The 21161-nt window shown below is 38.4% G+C and overlaps 2 protein-coding genes across 3 annotated transcripts in view; one reads left to right on the top strand and one right to left on the bottom strand.

Moving 5' to 3' along the window:
* LOC124789604 (H/ACA ribonucleoprotein complex subunit 2-like protein) overlaps window positions 1-1633 on the top strand; it is a 39196-nt gene extending 37563 nt beyond the window's left edge. For both annotated transcript variants that reach the window (XM_047257014.1, XM_047257013.1), the window contains one exon: window positions 168-1633. In XM_047257014.1, coding sequence (XP_047112970.1) covers window positions 168-399 — 232 coding nt within the window. In that variant the 3' untranslated portion in view covers window positions 400-1633. The remainder of the gene's footprint in view (window positions 1-167) is intronic.
* Window positions 1634-2164: 531 nt separating this feature from the next.
* Window positions 2165-21161, bottom strand: part of LOC124789602 (rho-related BTB domain-containing protein 1) — a 385406-nt gene continuing 366409 nt past the window's right edge. Inside the window, exons 13-14 of the mRNA XM_047257011.1 lie at window positions 20230-20378; window positions 2165-4536 (exon numbers count right to left, since the gene is read on the bottom strand). Coding sequence (XP_047112967.1) covers window positions 4356-4536; window positions 20230-20378 — 330 coding nt within the window. The 3' untranslated portion in view covers window positions 2165-4355. The remainder of the gene's footprint in view (window positions 4537-20229; window positions 20379-21161) is intronic.

Genomic DNA, 21161 nt, shown 5'->3' with positions numbered 1-21161 from the left:
ATTACTATTCTATTATAATTTTTTCCCATATTGAAATATCAGAGAAAATAGTTCTAAGATACAGCAATTTTTATCCCCCCCTCCCCTTCCCCTCCCTCCCATTTCTTTGGTAGTTTCAAGATATGTTATATTTATTTTATACTACTGTATCCTTGAATATGTTGCAGAATTGTGGTGTTGGCAGGGGATGTGACACCAATTGACATAATGTGCCACCTTCCAGTTGTCTGTGAGGATAGAAATATACCATATGTGTATACGCCATCACGTCAAGATCTTGGACAGGCTATGGGTGTGAAAAGGAGCTGTATTGTCATGATGGTGCGTGAACATCAAGAATATAAAGATACTTTTGATGAATTAGCAAAAGAACTAAAGACATTGACTTACCCAATTTAAATGCTTTTGCATTTTGTTGGTGAATAATTATTGAATAAAATCTCCGATCTCATTGGAGAGAACAAATGTGGGGGAACTGGGAACAGTTACTGTAAATGACTATGCATTTTTCAAAAAATATATATATATTGATTTTAATATGAACTATTGCACACAACTTGACTGTGACATTGCTTTGGTAAAGTGAGAAATCTTTGTTCGTGAATGTGAGTGCATTATTAATAAAAACTGACTTTGATGTCTCATTAATGCATAAGTCAATGATCAAATAAACCATTAATTTTAACGGAGGATATAAGATTCAAAACATTACAGTGTGGTGAAGAAAAATTAGGCATTGCCATTTGACTTTATTTTGTTGATTTTGAGATACCCTGCATAACATAACAGTAATGGTTACCAAACATTGTTACAATACTCATGAAATTAACACAGAAATTAATTTTCCATTTGAAAGTTTTCTAATTTAGCTAAGTTGGTTAAAAGGTTTATGCAAAATATACATTTCTTTACAGCTTTTGTACAGATTTTTTAATTCTCTCAGTGCAGCTTAACAGCTATTTTCATATCACAAAACAGCTAGTGTATCTCAGTATGTTAAATTTCATTAAGTGTTTCAAAATGAAGGTAATACTTCAGTTATTGACCAACATTATATATGGAATGTGAGCAAATGGATGGCACACTGCTTTGGCGCTTGTAATGAGATCAAAATTCAGTCCAGATGTTACCTTCTGGAAGCAACTTATTTCCAGCAAACAAAGATTATTTCAAAGTATTTATTGTAAATCTGTTTCTAGTATTAACCATTGCACTTTTCCTTTGGCTGCAAATAATTTGGTCCATCAAATTCAGAAAAAAGGCCAATTATTAGGCTTTAAAAGCAGCTATTTAACTGCCAAAGATTATTACAGAACAACTATGTGCCATGATGTTGTAAACAGACAATGCATATGTAGATGTAACTGTTTGAATTTTGTGCAGGAACTATTCTGAATAATTGCAGTAACCTTCATGGAGGATTATTTGCCGCATAAAGCCTACCTACTCCACTTGTGGAGGAATGCCAAGTATGTTAGCTGACTTTAAATTGAAAACATATTATACAAAGTGGCCATTCTTTTAAGTCACACCAGTAAACGTAAAAAATAAGTGGTGCAGTTTCCTAAGTACAAAAGCTATGGGAGATCAGTAACAGACCTGAATACGTAATTAAATATGTGGTGTTGCAGTATTTTTTTAATGGGTCTTTTTTTCTCCTTTTTCTTTCATTTCCATTATTTTGGGAATAATCAGTATAACACCATCAAACCAAAGAGAAAAGGGAAAATATTCATTAACATCTTTTATAGTAAGTGCCTAATTTATTGGTTTGTAGCCATCAGCCAAATCAGTAACCACTGATGTGAGAGAACCTAAGCTTTTGTAAAAAGGTTCATATAGCTAATAACTTATTGTGACAACATTCAGCCTTTGTTAGTTTGCTTTGAGAATACTGCCAGTAATGGATATTGACATTTCTGTAAAATGTCGATATGTACAAAAGTGCTTGTTTTCACCCCTAGTAAAATATTCTCACTTTACTTACCAGCTCTAGTAGCAATAGATTGCCTATTCCTACAAACACATATTACTGAGTACTAGTCTGTGTGTGTGTACTTGACTGGTGAAAATAGAAAAGGACAAGAAGTGAATGTTTCATATAACAGGGGCTACACATAATACCAAAATATTTAGTGTATTCTGGGAAATATATTCAATTACAACAGTGTGCATTAATTCATTTCATTATATTATTTGTGCCTGCAGAAAAGTTTAGGCATGGCAGGGTTTGCATGTGGTAGGCGTATCTGCTCTAGGTAAGCATTTACATTTGATATTCATGTGTCCTGCATACACCAGATTCAGTGATCACATACACATTATGCTACTCATGAACAGCTTCCATCTTCCATTCATTCTACGAACAATTATTAGTATAAAAAACTGTTCAGTTATGTACAATAGCAAGGAATATTTGGAAAACAGAACATGTTGATTTGAATACGTGACTAAGAAAAAGAGAGCTTTCATTCTTTAAAACTAAAATTATGCAGATTAGGGCTTTGAAATCTCCTTTTCTGTCAACTATGAACTAAACTTAAGTCTGGATTACTGCCAGTTTTCCTGAAAAATGGGAGTTAATTTGAAGAATACTACAAAATAACTCCACAATTCTTTTAAGCTCTTGAGCAGTATATAAGAACAAAGATACAACAATTTTTTTGTAGCATAAAAATATTTTACAGATTTTATCACAGTGCAAACTTTCCGTAAAAACGTAGCTTGAAAGTGATGAACATTCATGACTTACACAGTATTGGTAATCAAATGTTTATTAACTAGTGTCCATAATACAGAAAGACTGCCTGAGATGCAGAGCAAGGCATGTGTGCTATAGCATGTGAAGTGAGATTAAGAAAAACTATACAAAAGCAACATGGAAACATTATTTCAACCCTACATTTCTTCTGTCTGCTCAGAATACTGATGATATTGGTGTACCATTTCGATGCAATACAATTGCCATAAGTGCAACATTTTCAAATCAGCCAGACCTTTCCTGGATTGGTGCAGCAGAGCTACCTTTTCCCCGTTTACATATTCAAAAACATTTGTTAATGAGTGACACTAATGGGTTTGATTTTTGATTTAAAAGAATAAAATGTGAAGTTATCATAAAGTTGCTAAACAGTTATTTACAAGTGAAATGAATTTTTGTTGCAAAAAAAAAAAAGACACTGTGAAACGTATCAAATCTATGCTGTGCCATGCACATAGGAGTATAATAATGACAATGAAACATAACAAACCTTTTCATTTTTTTATGTTGTGGCCATGACAAAAATGCAGGACTGACGAAAAAAGGAGAAATAAAGTTCCTTGATTTAAAGTCATTGTTACGATGTTGATTAATGCAAAATGAAATATTTGGAATTACTATGCACTTAAAATTGAATTGTAACAACCACATCAAGACCATACCCTGCGTGATTCATCAGATTATACTGAACAGTACAGAATAGGCCTAAATTTTCAGGTAAGTAATGCTGAGAATAGTACCAGGCATTAAGGTAATGATAGAAGAGAGATTTTTTTATGATTAACAATTTTAACACTCTTGTAGGTTAGGAATTACGAGTAATCTGCACTGATCAAAGCAGACTAAAGTGAACAATGCACATAAAACATTTTCACACTCCAGCAGAAATAAAAAGTAATTTGTAATGACAGAAGTAATTACTATTTTGACTGCTATTGTAGCTACTATGAAGTTCCCTGTAAAGAACACTTTTATCATTCTTTCATTGATTTTTATTATAAAAGTTGTCACAAAATGCATCTAAATACTAAATGCACTGCTCTGTACCTGAATCACACATACACTTACTTAAGTTCGCTCTCTCTCTCTCTCTCTCTCTCTCTCTCTCTCTCTCTCTCTCACACACACACACACACACACACACACACACACACACACACACACACATTCACTCACTCACAGGATGTCACAATATTTCCAGAATTTATATTTTTCTCTTTGGTTGTCACTTTTCATCAGTCATATTAAAGTGCAAGACCACTGTGTGTGATGTATGCACTAATGCATTACAAAGCACTTGCAGTCCTTTTATTCACACTTTCAGTAAAATGTGAATCTTCGGTTTCTGTTACAGTAAGTATAGAATGATTTGCTAATTTCTTGGTCTCCACAAAATGTACTCACTGTTGTAAAAGAAAGATTACCACACAAATGTTTATGCCACTGATATTCAGTAACAACAATTTAGTCCACTGATGCAAAGAATCTACCAAAACTGCACAAGTAATGTGAATGTTGTGACCACTGCACACACAAAGGCTGAAAATCCGAGAGCAAGGGCCAGGGGGCGACCCCCACACCCGGAGCAGCACTGTCATACAGTTGCATGCCTAATATCGGATGCAGCGCCACTCCTAGATGTGTCGCGACGAGCTTTCCCCCCAGTGAAGCACAAGCAGCCACCTGAATTATGTCGGCTCCTCTTCAGAGATGGTTTTTCCTCCCTCTCACGCTCAGCCACACACTTCTGGTAGTAATCATAATCTTTCAAGTACCTGCACATAATTTCAATACAAGTAATTAAAATTTAGTCACAAGGCACTAATGTCAAACACAACACTACCAAAACTCCTGTGCAAAATTACTGCACACATACTAATGTTTAAGGTGTACAAACTTAAATATGAATAGTTTTTGATAAAGCCTGCTGTGTTATCTTGTGATTCCATACATGCAGTTGATATGACAGTATCGTGTATAATGTAACATCAGTTTGCCACAAGATAATTATGCTGCCTTCCAATGACAAAAGAAAGGAAAGGTTTGAAGGAAATGAAACTGTTAAGGAAGGAAAAGACTCAAAAGTCAAAGAGTGATCAGGCTGAGTGAAAAAAATATGATTTGAAATTCTGATTAGTTTTGTTAAGTGGCACAAAGAACAGCCCACAGGTCTCACACAGGTGGGAACTTGTTCTACATGGTACATGGCTCCATTTGACCTGGAACGCAGGGCAATTACTACTTCCTCTCCTATTGTTTTCTGCTATTCTTTCACATTTACCTGTTGTTTTTTCCCCTTGTTATCTTTTGAGTGTTTTGTATCATCTCTTGTTATGTTCTTTTCTGCTACTCCTTTTCCATTTCTGCCTGTTACTATTGTGCCCCCCCATGAACCATGGACCTAGCCGTTGGTGGGGAGGCTTGTGTGCCTCAGCAATACAGATGGCCGTACCGTAGGTGCAACCATAACGGAGGGGTATCTCTTGAGAGGCCAGACAAATGTATGGTTCCTGAAGAGGGGCAGCAGCCTTTTCAGTAGTTGCAGGGGCAACAGTCTGGATGATTGACTGATCTGGCCTTGTAACAATAACCAAAACGGCCTGGCTGTGCTGGTACTGCGAACGGCTGAAAGCAAGGGGAAACTACAGCCGTAATTTTTCCCAAGGGCATGCAGCTTTACTGTATGGTTAAATGATGATGGCGTCCTCTTGGGTAAAATATTCCGGAGGTAAAATAGTCCCCCATTCGGATCTCCGGGCGGGGACTACTCAAGAGGACGTTGTTATCAGGAGAAAGAAAACTGGCGTTCTACGGATCGGAGCGTGGAATGTCAGATCCCTTAATCGAGCAGGTAGGTTAGAAAATTTAAAAAGGGAAATGGATAGGTTACAGTTAGATATAGTGGGAATTAGTGAAGTTCGGTGGCAGGAGGAACAAGACTGTTGGTCAGGTGAATACAGGGTTATAAATACAAAATCAAATAGAGGTAATGCAGGAGCAGGTATAGTAATGAATAAAAAAATGGGCTTGCGGGTAAGCTACTACAAACAACATAGTGAACGCATTATTGTGGCCAAGATAGACCCGAAGCCCACGCCTACTACAGTAGTACAAGTTTATATGCCAACCAGCTCTGCAGATGATGAAGAAAGTGATGAAATGTATGATGAGATAAAAGAAATTATTTAGATAGTGAAGGGAGACGAAAATTTAATAGTCATGGGTGACTGGAATTCGAGTGTAGGAAAAGGGAGAGAACGAAACATGGTAGGTGAATATGGATTGGGGCTAAGAAATGAAAGAGAAAGCCGTCTGGTAGAATTTTGCACAGAGCATAACTTAATCATAGCTAACACTTTGTTCAAGAATCATAAAAGAAAGTTGTATACATGGAAGTATCCCGGAGATACTAAAAGCTATCAGATAGATTATATAATGGTAAGACAGAGATTTAGGAACCAGGTTTTAAATTGTAAGATATTTCCAGGGGCAGATGTGGACTCTGACCACAATCTATTGGTTATGAACTGCAGATTAAAATTGAAGAAACTGCAAAAAGGTGGGAATTTAAGGAGATGGGACCTGGATAATCTGATTAAACCAGAGGTTGTACAGAGTTTCAGGGAGAGCATAAGGGAACAATTGACAGCAGTGGGGGAAAGAAGTACAGTAGAAGAAGAATGGGTAGCTCTGAGGGATGAAGTAGTGAAGGCAGTAGACGATCAAGTAGGTAAAAAGACGAGGGTTAGTAGAAATCCTTGAGTAACAGAAGAAATATTGAATTTAATTGATGAAAGGAGAAAATATAAAAATGTAGTAAATGAAGCAGGCAAAAAGGAATACAAACATTTCAAAAATGAGATCGACAGGAAGTGCAAAATGGCTAAGCAGGGATGGCTAGAGAACAAATGTAAGGATGTAGAGGCTTATCTCACTAGGGGTAAGATAGATACTGCCTACGGGAAAATTAAAGAGACCTTTGGAGAAAAGAATAGGCGTGCTTGTATGAATATCAAGAGTTCAGATGGAAACCCAGTTCTAACCAAGGAAGGGAAAGCAGAAAGATGGAAGGAGTATATAGAGGGTCTATACAAGGGCGATGTACTTGAGGACAATATTATAGAAATGGAAGAGAATGTGGATGAAGATGTAATGGGAGATGCGATACTGCGTGAAGAGTTTGACAGAGCATTGAAAGACCTGAGCCGAAACAAGGCCCCGGGAGTAGACAAAATTCCATTAGAACTACTGACGGCCTTGGGAGAGCCAGTCCTGACAAAACTCTACCATCTGGTGAGGAAGATGTATGAGACAGGCGAAGTACCCTCAGACTTCAAGAAGAATATAATAATTCCAATCCCAAAGAAAGCAGGTGTTGACAGATGTGAAAATTACTGAACTATCAGTTTAATACGTCACAGCTGCAAAATACTAACGCGAATTCTGTACAGACGAATGGAAAAACTGGTAGAAGCGGACCTCGGAGAAGATCAGTTTGGATTCCGTAGAAATATTGGAACATGTGCGGCAATACTGACCTTATGACTTATCTTAGAAGAAAGATTAAGGAAAGGCAAACCTACGTTTCTAGCATTTGTAGACTTAGAGAAAGCTTTTGACAATGTTGACTGGAATACTCTCTTCCAAATTCTAAAGGTGGCAGGGGTAAAATACAGGGAGCAAAAGGCTATTTACAATTTGTACAGAAACCAGACGGCAGTTATAAGAGTCGAGGGACATGAAAGGGAAGCAGTGATTGGGAAGGGAGTGAGGCAGGGTTGTAGCCTCTCCCCAGTGTTATTCAATCTGTATATTGAGCAAGCAGTAAAGGAAACAAAAGAAAAATTCCGAGTAGGTATTAAAATCCATGGAGAAGAAATAAAAACTTTGAGGTTCGCCAATGACATTGTAATTCTGTCAGAGACAGCAAAGGACTCGGAAGAGCAGTTGAACGGAATGGACATTGTCTTGAAAGGATGATATAAGATGAACATCAACAAAAGCAAAATGAGGATAATGGAATGTAGTCGAATTTAGTCGGGTGATGCTGAGGGAATTAGATTAGGAAATGAGACACTTAAAGTAGTAAAGGAATTTTGCTATTTGGGGAGCAAAATAACTGATGATGTTCGAAGTAGAGAGGATATAAAATGTAGACTGGCAATGGCAAGGAAAGCGTTTCTGAAGAAGAGAAATTTGTTAACATCGAGTATAGATTTAAGTGTCAGGAAGTCGTTTCTGAAAGTATTTGTATGGAGTGTAGCCATGTATGGGAAGAGAATCGAAGCTTTCGAAATGCGGTGCTACAGAAGAATGCTGAAGATTAGATGGGTAGATCACATAACTAATGAGGAGGTATTGAATAGAATTGGGGAGGAGAGGAGTTTGTGGCACAACTTGACGAGAAGAAGGGACCGGTTGGTAGGACATGTTCTGAGGCATCAAGGGATCACAAATTTAGCATTGGAGGGCAGCGTGGAGGGTAAAAATCCTAGAGGGAGACCAAGAGATGAATACACTAAGCAGATTCAGAAGGATGTAGGTTGCAGTAGGTACTGGGAGATGAAGAAACTTGCACAGGGTAGGGTAGCATGGAGAGCTGCATCAAACCAGTCTCAGGACTGAAGACCACAACAACAACAACTATTGTCTTATCTTTTTTTCTATTGCTTATGTACATGGGAGTTTCTCAACTAGACTTGGAATGTACTTTCTCAGAATTTTAAGAGTTATGCCTTCACGCAACGGACAACTTATTATTTGTAGTGTCGTTCATTAGAGACTGGTCAATATCTCTGGGACACTCTCACTCTTACTAAATGTGGAAAGGAATTGTGCAGCTTCATTTTGGATTTTATTGCTATCTTCCCTTAATCCTATGACTGTGGATAATTGTAATTTGTATCCAAACGGTCTCTGTCATAGTAATTAAAGTCTAGCCAGTATTAACTTTTATTGTATTCAACAAATGAGTAAAAAGACTACTCCCAGTAAGAGTATGCTTACGATACTTGGATATCAACTTGACACATTCTTATCCTCAACAGTACAGGTAAGTATTTCATTGCAGATTGGCTGTGTTACCTCTGAAGTATATCTTGTGAGATGAAACACAATTAGAGATTCCCTGATAAGATTACAGATATCTCTACGCTATGTTGGTGGTACGTTCTCATTGAAGGATTGCAGTGTCAAGGAGCCATTAGGGTCTTGTACACTTAATAACTACACATAAGTTATTGAATCTAGTTGAAGCAGCATCCACCCAGGCATATCTCATTTTAGATTATTGTACGTGTGTTCAATTAACACTGAGGTGGTCTTAGGAGCTACTAATATTCATAAAGTCAGTGATTCAATTCAGATGTGATGGGGTAATCTACAGTTTTGCTTTCACATAGAGATCCCCAGCAATGTGCTGTTGATGGACAGATTGGTACATATAATTTACTAGTAGAATCTTGTATCATTTTCAGTAGCATGCCATCAGTAGAGAAGTTATTGTGTACAATGGTTTTTATGTCTCGGGGTCAGGAGATAGCGCTAGATGGGATGGTCACTATGTATGTATGTATGTACTACAAATGTTTATGTACATGAGAGAAGTTAATGTTTCTCAACTAGACTTGAAATGTACTTTCTCAGAATTTTGAGAGTTACACTTTCACACATTGGACAACTTACTAGTTGTAGTGTCGTTCATTTTGTTTACTCTTCAGATTTTCTGCACTGTATCCTATTGGAGTACACCAACTATATACGATCTGTCTCATCTTGTAGCTGATGCCAATGGTGACAGATTTACTCAAATCAAAGTAGATCCTTGACTTGATATGCTGTCAAATGTCCTGGGCCTGCATGATTTGACTCTGTGATGACACAATTACTATGTCTCCAACATGACAAATGTATCTCATTTTAATTCATTTACTCATATGCACAGCTGCGGAAGCTGAGCAATGCACTGGTTCCAGTTTAGTCTGGCAGCCACCAGGATCCAAGAAGTTCAACACACACAGTTTTATGTACTTTATGACTAAAAGTATGTGTTTATGATAGCTGAAAATCATCTTAAGTCATTATCATCATCATCATCATCATCATCATCATTTAAGACTGATTATGCCTTTCAGTGTTCAGTTTGGAGCATAGTCCCCCTTATAAAATTCCTCCATGATCCCCTATTCAGTGCTAACATTGATGCCTCTTCTGATGTTCAGCCTATTACTTCAAAATCATTCTTAACCGAATCCAGGTACCTTCTCCTTGGTCTGCCCTGACTCCTCTTACCCTCTACTGCTGAACCCATGAGTCTCTTGGGTAACCTTGCTTCTCCCATGCGTGTAACATGACCCCACCATCTAAGCCTGTTCGCCCTGACTGCTACATCTATAGAGTTCATTCCCAGTTTTTCTTTGATTTCCTCATTGTGGACACCCTCCTGCCATTGTTCCCATCTACTAGTACCTGCGATCATCCTAGCTACTTTCATATCCGTAACCTCAACCTTGTTGATAAGGTAACCTGAATCCACACAGCTTTCGCTCCCATACAACAAAGTTGGTCGAAAGATTGAACGGTGCACAGATAACTTAGTCTTGGTACTGACTTCCTTCTTGCAGAAGAGGGTAGATCGTAGCTGAGCGCTCACTGCGTTAGCTTTGCTACACCTCGCTTCCAGTTCTTTCACTATGTTGCCGTCCTGTGAGAATATGCATCCTAAGTACTTGAAACTGTCCACTTGTTCTAACTTTATTCCTTCTATTTGGCACTCAATCCGTTTATATCTCTTTCCCATTGATATTACTTTTGTTTTGGAGAGGCTAATCTTCATACCATAGTCCTTACATTTCTGATCTAGCTCTGAAATATTACTTTGCAAACTTTCAATCGAATCTGCCATCACAACTAAGTCATCCGCATATGCAAGACTGCTTATTTTGCGTTCACATATCTTAATCTCATCCAGCCAGTCTATTATTTTCAACATATGATCCATAAATAATATGAACAACAGTGGAGACAGGTTTTGTCTTACCCCTGAAACTACTCTGAACCATGAACTCAATTTACCGTCAACTCTAACTGCTGCCTGATTATCCATGTAAAGACCTTTAATTGCTTGCAAAAGTTTGCCTCCTATTCCATAATCTCATAGAACAGACAATAACTTCTTCCTAGGAACCCGGTCATATGCCTTTTCTAGATCTATAAAGCATAGATACAATTCCCTGTTCCACTCATAACACTTCTCCATTATTTGCCGTAAGCTAAAGATCTGGTCCTGACAACCTCTAAGAGGCCTAAACCCACACTGATTTTCATCCAATTGGTCCTCAACTAATACTCGCACTTTCCTTTCAACAATACCTGAGAAGATTTTACCCACAACGCTGATTAAAGAGATACCTCTGTAGTTGTTACAATCTTTTCTGTTTCCATGTTTAAAGATTGGTGTGATTACTGCTTTTGTCCAGTCTGATGGAACCTGTGCCGACTCCCACGCCATTTCAATTATCCTGTGTAGCCATTTAAGACCTGACATTCCACTGTATTTGATGAGTTCCGACTTAATTTCATCTACCCCAGCTGCTTTATTGCACTGCAATCTATTGACCATTTTCTCCACTTCCTCAAATGTGATCCTATTTCCATCATCATTCCTATCCCATTGTACCTCGAAATCTGAAACATTACTGATCGTATTTTCACCTACATTGAGCAACTCTTCAAAATATTCCCTCCATCTCCCCAAGGAATCTACAGTATTCACCAGCAGTTTTCCTGACCTGTCCAAAATACTTGTCATTTCCTTCTTACCTCCCTTTCGAAGACTGCTAATTACACTCCAGAATGGTTTTCCAGCAGCTTGACCCAAAGTCTCCAACCTGTTTCCAAAGTCTTCCCAAGATTTCTTCTTGGATGCTGCAATTACATGTTTGGCTTTGTTTCTTTCTTCAACATAACTTTCTCTGTCTACCTGAGTTCTAGAATGTAGCCATTTTTGATACGCCTTCTTTTTCCTTTTACGGGCTGCCTTGACTGTGTCATTCCACCAAGCTGTTTGCTTCATCCTACCTTTACACACTACTGTTTCAAGACATCCTTTAGTCACTTCTAGTACTGCGTCCCTGTACCTTCTCCATTCCTTTTCCAATGACTGTAATTGACTACATTCAGCTAACTGGTACCTTTTTCAGATCACTGTTATGTACTTGTGCCTGATTTCCTTATCCTGAAGTTTCTCCACTCTTCTCCTCCTACATATGGACCTGACCTGCTGCACTTTTGGCCTCACAATTCCAATTTCACTGCAGATTAAATAATGATCAGTGTCATCAAAGAATCCCCTGAATACACGTGTGTCCCTCACAGACTTCCTGAATTCCTGATCTGTTATTATATAGTCAATGACAGATCTGGTTCCCCTGCCTTCCCAAGTATACCGGTGAATGTTCGTATGTTTAAAAAAGCAGTTTGTGATTACTAAGCCCATACTGGCACAGAAATCCAAGAGTTGTTTCCTGTTCCTGTTGGCCTCCATGTCCTCTCCATATTTACCTATAACCTTTTCATACCCTTCTGTTTGATTTCCAATCCTGGCATTAAAATCACCCATGAGCAGAACACTGTCCTTGTCCTTTACTCTAACAACTACATCACTGAGTGCATCATAAAAACTATCCATCTTATCACCTTAAGTGCATATAATCATTATCTTAAATTTATTTGCATGTTATAATCATCTTTTGTAAAGCGTTGATTCAAGATAGGTCCAATTGCAAACTGTACGAAAGCATACCCTTGTGTGAAGTGTTTTATCTTCATTCATTTTACTATCACATCACCTTCACCACTTTTCACTGTCACCACTCTTCACTCATAGATACCATTCACCTGAGATCTTCCAGAACTACATATGCCCATCTAAGTCCCACAACATGTACCATGATTCATCACTCCATAAAAACTTCTTCCACTGCTCCACAAAAATCACTGTCGTATGTTCAACTGGAAGAAATGTTACTTTTTTCCCCTTGTGTTCAGTACCTGTTTTGCAGTGGACTGACCTCGAGGAACAAGTCCTATCACTTCTTAAAGACTTACTCTGTCAAAAACCTCTGTACGTAAATTATGATGGAAATCTTGTGCAATAACTGACAAGGACTGGATAAATGCATCATAGATTTCTTGCCTCATCAGATTTGTTTGTAATCTCAAGCTTTAGACAGCTACCTCTGTCTTCATTGTCAGAAGTTATCTATGTATGGAGTAGCATTGATAGTGATGCTGACTTCATTGGATGTTGGATAACTTGGCTCATTTCTCTGATGCCTTTCAGCATCAAGCACTCATTTACATGCACCATGTAGGGTATAGCCACTGTCCTGATTAAAATTGTTGCACATTCTGACCTCTACAGTTTTTTTGATGACAGAATCCAATATGTAGATACATGGGATAAGATTTCCATTTCATCAAACATAGTCATATGTTTACAATATAAGGAAAGGAAGATTGCTACTCACTGTAAGGATGACACATTGAGTTGAGACAGACACAACGACAAGACTTCACACATTTCAGCTTTCGGCCACAGCCTTCTTTAGAAAAGGAAACACACGAATTCATCCCATCTCACGCACACGACACCATCTCTGGCAGCTCTGGCCAGAATCAATAACCCGGCATGGAGTTTCCATTCTTTCATAATCATATATTTGTTCTGCAATAGCAGATTTGTCGAAATCGTGATATTTAATGTGGTGTTGCTGCTCTATGCAGCGTTCTGAAATCATTCATATTGACTGACCAATGTAACTGTTACCACATTCACATGGAATTTTATAAATTCCAAGAACACTGATACAAAGTCTGTTTCTATTGGGTGCAGTCGCTCTCTAATTTTCATGAGTGGTCAGAAAATGTGTTGAGTACCATGTCTGCACAGGACTCTTGTCTATTTTATTTGTAGTAGCTCTGAAGAAGGGAAGAAGTTCTATAAGCTGATCATCTTGTGATGATTGAGTATGTCTGTGTTTTCATTTCTTAAAGATTGCTAATTTAATATCTTGTTCACTACAGTAGTTATTCAAAACACCTTTTTCAGATATATGATCTCTCAGTATAGATACTCTCCAGAAATAGTTTGAGCTTTATACACTAGCGTGTTTCGGGATGGGGATGAAAGCTTTGTGCACTAATTATACACTGATCAGCCAGAACATTCTCACCACCTATGTAATAGCCAGTATATCCACCTTTGGTACAGATAACAGTAACAACCTGTCATGGTATGGAAGCATTGAGTGGCTAGTACATCGCTGGAGGGAGATGGCACCAAATCTGCATACACGAGTCACTTAATTGCCATATACTCCAGAGGGACAGGGGCTGCAATAAGCTCTGACACCATGTTACATCACATCCCAGATGTGTTAGATTGGTTCATATCTGGTGAGTTGGGGGGGGGGGGGGGGAGAGCTGCATCAAACCAGTCTCAGGACTGAAGACCACAACAACAACGGGGAGGGTGGCAGCACTTAAACTGGAACTTGCCACTGTGTTCCTCGAACCACTCCATCACAGTCCTGGCCCTGTTATGTGGTGCATTATCTTGTTGAAAAATGCCACTGCCGTCTAGAAACAGGGTTGTCATGAAGGGTTGTACGTGGTGTGGAACCAGTGTATTATACACTGCACGAGCTCCACTGGACCCTTGAATACTCACATGGTGGTTTCCCAGAGCATAATGGAGCCACCGCCTGCTTGTCTCCATCCTACAATACATATGTCAAGAAGCTGTTATCCTGGAAAACGATGAATTCACACCTTTCCATCAGCATAATGAAGAAGATATTGGGATTCATCAGACCATGCAATGCTCTGTCACTGCACCAACATCCTGTGCCATTGGTCATGTGCCCATTTCACTTGTAGTTGCTGATGTCGTGGTGTTAACTCAGGCACATAAATGGTTCATCGGCTACAGAGGCCCATCCTTAGAAGTGTTTGGTGCACTCTGTGATCACATACACTTGTACTCTGCCCAACATTAGAGTCTGATGTTAGTTCCCCACAGTTCGCTGGCTATCCTTTTTTACCAGTCTGCCTAGTCTACGACGACCATTATCTGTTACGAGGGGGTGGCCGCCCAATCCCACAATGTCTGGATGCAGTTTCACCTTGGTCTCACCACATGTTGAAGACACTCACCACAGCACTCCTTGAACACCCAACAAGTTGTGCAGTTTCCAAAATACTCATACCGTGGCCTCCGGGCTATCACAATCGGCCATCACTCAAACTCAGACAAATTGAAATGATAATTAATCGAAACCCTCAGCAGCCAACAGGTGTTGATATACCTCAATGGGGACAGCTAAAAATGTGTGCCCCGAGTGGGACTCGAACCTGGGATCTCCTGCTTACATGGTAGACGCTCTATCCATCTGAGCCACCAAGGGCACAGAGGATATCGTGAATGCAGAGACTTATCCCTTGCATGCTTCCTGTGAGACCCACATTCTCAACTGTCCACAGCCTACATTTGTAATGTTCCTAAAGGATATTTGCCTATTCACTCATTACTCGCGCCATCTAAGGTGACGATCCCCTTTAGGAACATTACGAATTTAGGTTGTGGACAGTTGGGAATGTGGGTCTCACGGGAAGTGTGCAAGGGATAAGTCCCTGCAGTCGCACTATCCTCTGTGCCCTCGGTGGCTCATATATTTAGATGGATAGAGCGTCTGCCATGTACGCAGGAGATCCCGGGTTCGAATCCCAGTCAGGGCAGACATTTTCAGCTGTCCCCATTGAGGTATATCAACACCACCTGTTGGCAGCTGAGGGTTTCTATTAATTATCATTTCTTTCTAGCAAACCTGCATGGTCATCATTGGTATCTGTTCTTTCAGAACAGTTACTATCTTCATATCAGACAAATTGCGCGCACGCCTTCTCCATTCCAAATACAGGCAGCACACTCACATATACTACATGCACCATGGATATGTCTGACTAGCAGTAATTCCTCACCAGGTGTTAGTGCTATCACCTGGACAGGTTTATATCAATAGTAGGTCGGTGGTCATAATGTTCTGGCTGATCTGTGTAGAACAGTATGTGTTGGCTTCCAGTAAACAGAGTGGCCCAGCCTGCCATCTAATTTTTATTTTTTTTTTTTTTTTTTTTTTTTTTTTTTTTTTTTTTTTTTTTTTTTTTTTTTAAGCAAAACACCTAAATATGCTTGTTTTCCTTTCCTTTCCATCTCAGCAGTGAACTTGATGTTAGTGTGCATACTATTCACATGATCAGTCAAAAGGTGAAGAAGACCTTTGATCCCATGTGACCAGATCATAAATGTGTTGTCAACGTAACAAAAGAAGTAAGATGGTTGAAAAGGTGCTAAATTTAATGTATTTTCTTTGAAATACTCCACAAAAAAAATTAGCCGCTGCTGGAGACAATGGAGAACCTTCATTTAGCTCTTTTGTCAGTCATTTCATAAAATTTAACATTTTTACAAAAAATGGGCAGTTGTCAATGTATGGTAAATCAATTTAATAGTGTCAGGAGGGAAGTGAACTGCTAATAACTGAAAAGCTACAGAGAAATGAGCCAAGTTAGTCAGCATCTAACAAAATCAAGATCAGTGCCAATGTTTCTCCACCGTAGACTTCAACATAATATCTGGTAGCATACGAAAGTTCTGTAACTCTGTGACATATCCATGATGTAGTTCAACCAACTAAATAAAGTACCACATAACCTACACATAATTCCTGACGACGACATGGTGATGACACTTCAACAATGATTAGGTCTTTGTGCTTCCTTGATGTTTCTTTCTAAAAACGCCACTAACAGTGGACCTGAACACAGGGAAGTTGTGTTCCAATGCAAGAATGTCTGAACTTTATGACCACTGCAATCATGCACTGTCTAAAGTTAATCAAGTTTCTCCAGTGAATCATGCAGACAGGCGAACATTTGGGACAACTTAAAACTATGGATCTTCAATTTGAATCCCTGGTCTTTCCCTACCAGGAAGTTAATAATGCCACGGTCAAAGCATGCCTCCTGGATCGATTAAATGCTTCGACTTGTCACTACTTCTCCACCTTGTCCTCCACACTCCAAAGAGATTCTCCCACAGCTCCATAGAGCTAGTACCTCTGGATAAAGGATGTAGAAAAGAGTTTGACTTAACCACAGACTAAGTAAACACTATGGGGCAAGCATTTGCGACAAAAATGTATGTACATTATATTTTACAGCCAGTGAAATGACTCAATCAAGATTTTCCTTGTCCTAATACAAAGCTAGATAAGAAAGCACAAAATAGAGTTTGATCTGTTTACAGTAAGTGCTTCCTTACTTATGAAGATGATATTCTGGTAAACTTTTAAAGGTCATCCACCAAGACGCACTGGAGCATTTAGTGTGCCATGTGCTAATAAACTTTCAAAACAGAATGTTCACTGCTGTAAAGTTGAGAGTGTGGAAGTCATATATAGAGTACAGTCTCAAAATTTTAAGTCTTGGAATTACAAATTTCTCGTAAATCCAAGCCTTCAATCATGTATCTATCTCCCCACCCACTCATAGCACAACAACAGTGAAACCACTCACTCCTCTTAGTTGTGTCTGTGTCAATGACAACATGCATATGCTCCCCCCACCTTTTAAATGTTTACACAAGCAAATCTTTAGTTGAAAGTGGTGTTTTAGGTTTTGCCGCTGTCAATACAGTGTACTGTTGTATTCAATTTTCTATGTTTGTCATGCAAAGCTATTTTGACATTGGAAAATGTGTCCTCACATCCAAGTGCAGAGGAACTGCATTGTGATGGGATCCACACCTTGTTTCTCCCATTAAACATAAATGATTTGATTCAGTCAATGGATAATGGCATTCTGAAATGCCTGAAAAAAAAGTATTGTTTGTAATTACTATAATCAATCTTGCATTTGGAAGACAATGAAAGCATTGCAGGAGCTTTAACCCTTGAACGGGCATCCAACTTTTTATAACATGAGCGGGCGCACAGCCTGCTTTGTACGAATGTAAAGAATACTTGTCTTTATGTAACGAAGGTAAACAGGTAAGAACAAAATCACACTTTAATCTTAGTTTAAATAAACAACAATAAAATAAACTTTCATTATATGAGCTAAATCACATTTTAATTACACAATGATGAAATAAACTTTAATTATACCCCTCTGATGCCACTTACAAGTATTACCCAACAATAATGGCACTTTTGAAGTATGAAACAGCGCTGTTGCATCAGACCACAGCCAACCGCTTATTCGATTGCTAGTTATCTCAGAGATAACTTCCACATTGTGGGATTGTGCCACTAGCTCAGAATCTAGGTAATTTTCTTGCATGGATCATACATTTTTTCTCCCCTAGTTTGCTGTTTATTATATATTATTGCTGCTCCCTTGAACATATGATAGCAGATGTTAGAAGTATGTTAGATGATGCAACAATGAAGGAATAGGTACGGGCTCACAGTTTTAAAGTAACAACAGAACTTTACCAGGTAAAGTTATTTGTGGTTGTTGCACTTTATACATGGGCATACCTGCTTGAGGGCTAAAGAAACTGACTGTGAAGTACTTTGTGTACTGTAGCAGTGAGTTTTGGAGTGAGATAAAGTTACATATAATTTATTTCTCAGTCATGGAGAAAAATTCTACGGAAAAATAGACCTAAGACAGAAACTGAAGAGTTTGATGATGAGAATGATCACCTGTTGTATTATTTAATCAGAAGGTTGGCAAGCTGTGATGCAAAAAATGTGGAAATAAGTGAGTTGTTATATTCAGACAAATGGGTGGAACTTACAGATTCTTCTATAATCGATATGGTTAACACCAACACTGTGAGGGCGAAGAGGCAGAGACTGTACCGGTGATGAGTCACACTGATGGCTACATTCACTTGAGGCCACCATGCACTACGTGGGGCAACAGTCTGAAGTGATACCACCCAATATCCCACTCTTCAGGTGGTCGGGTGATACTGCCGGGCAGAAATATTGCAGCTTCACGCAACAAGAGACACTCCACCATTATTTCATGAAGTACATTGTTATCCAGCTTACGACAAAACCTTTATTCTGACAAATGTAAATACCTATGCAAACACTTTGTTTTAATAAAATTCATATTTTGATGCCTGTATTCTTTTCAGCATCATTTTATCTCTTTTTCCCACATAAATTTCAATAGCCCGAGTCTTCAATAATTAGAGGTGGTCCTGATCCCATTCCCCTTTAAGTATCAAGACTCTCCTGAACCACATAAATGTTATGTTATCATGATACATTCATATTTCTTAGAGTGTATTCTTCAATGATTCTGTGGGCCCTCAGGAACATGTATGCATTTCATTTAGTGGCACCTTCTGCCCCCCCCCCCCCCCCCATTTTCCCTCATTACTAATTGCTATACATACTGTATATAAATCTTGCAACTGGGTGCTCATCTCAGCTTGATACTCCAAGTGGCCTTGCTAATTGTGACATGTCTTGTATAGTAACAATATAATAATACAGTTTTGGCCCTCTGGCACCCCAAGCAAAGGCTTGTGTTACTTGGGCTTCAATTGGCCATGCCTATATGGTCCTTTGCAGACCTGCTGGCCAGTGGGCAAATGAATAACCCTTCATTTGACAACAAGATAGTGGGTAACCAAACCACCTACCAAAAGTAACCAATTATAAAGGCATCAGGAATGAGTTTCCTTTTTTCCTTCAGTTTTTGGCCTGAAGACTATACAGCCATTAAGTAACAAGTTATGCAGACACTGCAGCAAATATAATAGTAGATGGGAAGTACAAGTTTCTGCAAGAAATTTAAGGAGTCAGTGAGAGTACAGGTGCACTGAGATGCACAAATGACCTGCCTGCCAAGTGGACCAAACCTAAAAAGGATACTTCCTGCAAGCTGAGACTCCCAAGTACTATATATAAACTTGGATACCAATGGCCCTTGTCAATGGAAAGCTAACATTACTATCAGCACGCAGATTATTTAAATTATTCTTGAAACAACACACTGATGCTCACCTGCTCCCTTTCCATGCAACTCACTGTGCTCACAAGATATACCTCAAAGACTTTTTTAGTGTACATGATTATCTGACTTGATCTTACTCAAGTGTTTGTGTGACACATCTAACAGGTGTACAAGTCTGTATGTGCAAACAAGTTATATACATGTGAATTAGTATGCAAAAATAGTACTAGCTAAGTACTTACACTGACCACGTAAAGATCACACACAGTTATTCGATGAGAATATATTAACTTCATATACTCCACAAATAATGTTAATACACTAAATGTCGAGCAAATTTCAAACTAAACAAGGTGCCCAACAGATATTTTTTCTCACATGGTTGTTGTGACACACACAACCCAAATTACATATGGGGAGATATTTACCAGACTGGTGGCCAGCGATGCTCGCTCAGATAGTCCTGGTTTTCTGGATGGAGAGTTTTGAGCAGTTTTGGAGACATCTTACAAAGTCTGTTGTAGTTTGTACACAAATAATTCATGCACCAGTCAGCTAATTGGTCAGCATTGTGTAACTGCAATACATAAAAGCCTCAAATAAAGAAGATTGCAAAATGTAATTTCTGGGATTTTACACAATATTCCACCAACAAAAATATTTTTTGACAACAAAGCAATAACAGTTTATACTAGTAATTAAGCAAAAGGGAATGTTGAAATAATAAGGAAAAACTTTCTTTAAATGCGAAAACCAATGACATGTGTTTTTATTAAATTTAACATTAATACTGAACAATGCCTTCAATTCCATGGAGAAATTTTTATTTAAAAACTGGTAGCCTGTAAAAAATAGCCTGGTTTTTTAGTGTAGTTGCATGAGTAGGGCTGAAGAACAAATGCTCATTAATCTTAAATCTTAGTCACTCCACATCATTTCAACTGAACAATCATACAAATGATCTCTGGAACATGCAACTAACCATCCAACACTGACATGTTCAATCACAGAGAAGATGTTTATTTCATGAATACACAAACTTACTGTTGTAATACTGTTTTCTGCTTTAAACTATACTTATTGGAGAACAAAGACTAACTGAACTTGAGATGCACTTTCAAAAAGAATTCATTACATCAGCTTATTGCAGATGAAACTTTTTGGAGAAGGCCTTGATTAAACAAAATACAGATACATTTCTCTACATGATGCCAGTGAATTAACTCCCAATGGATTAATGAAGCTTCCATTTGAAGCCAGTTTATTGGACTGAAGAGTCCTGCTTCTTTATTTATTTATTTCCTCAGTAAAATGGTTATAATGCTTAAGAAACTAATTGTCAGTCAATGAAAGAGCTAAT

Source organism: Schistocerca piceifrons, chromosome 3 (genome assembly GCF_021461385.2).
Source record: "Schistocerca piceifrons isolate TAMUIC-IGC-003096 chromosome 3, iqSchPice1.1, whole genome shotgun sequence".
In the NCBI taxonomy this organism is placed as follows: domain Eukaryota; kingdom Metazoa; phylum Arthropoda; class Insecta; order Orthoptera; family Acrididae; genus Schistocerca; species Schistocerca piceifrons.
This window is presented reverse-complemented; position numbering and strand designations above follow the sequence as displayed.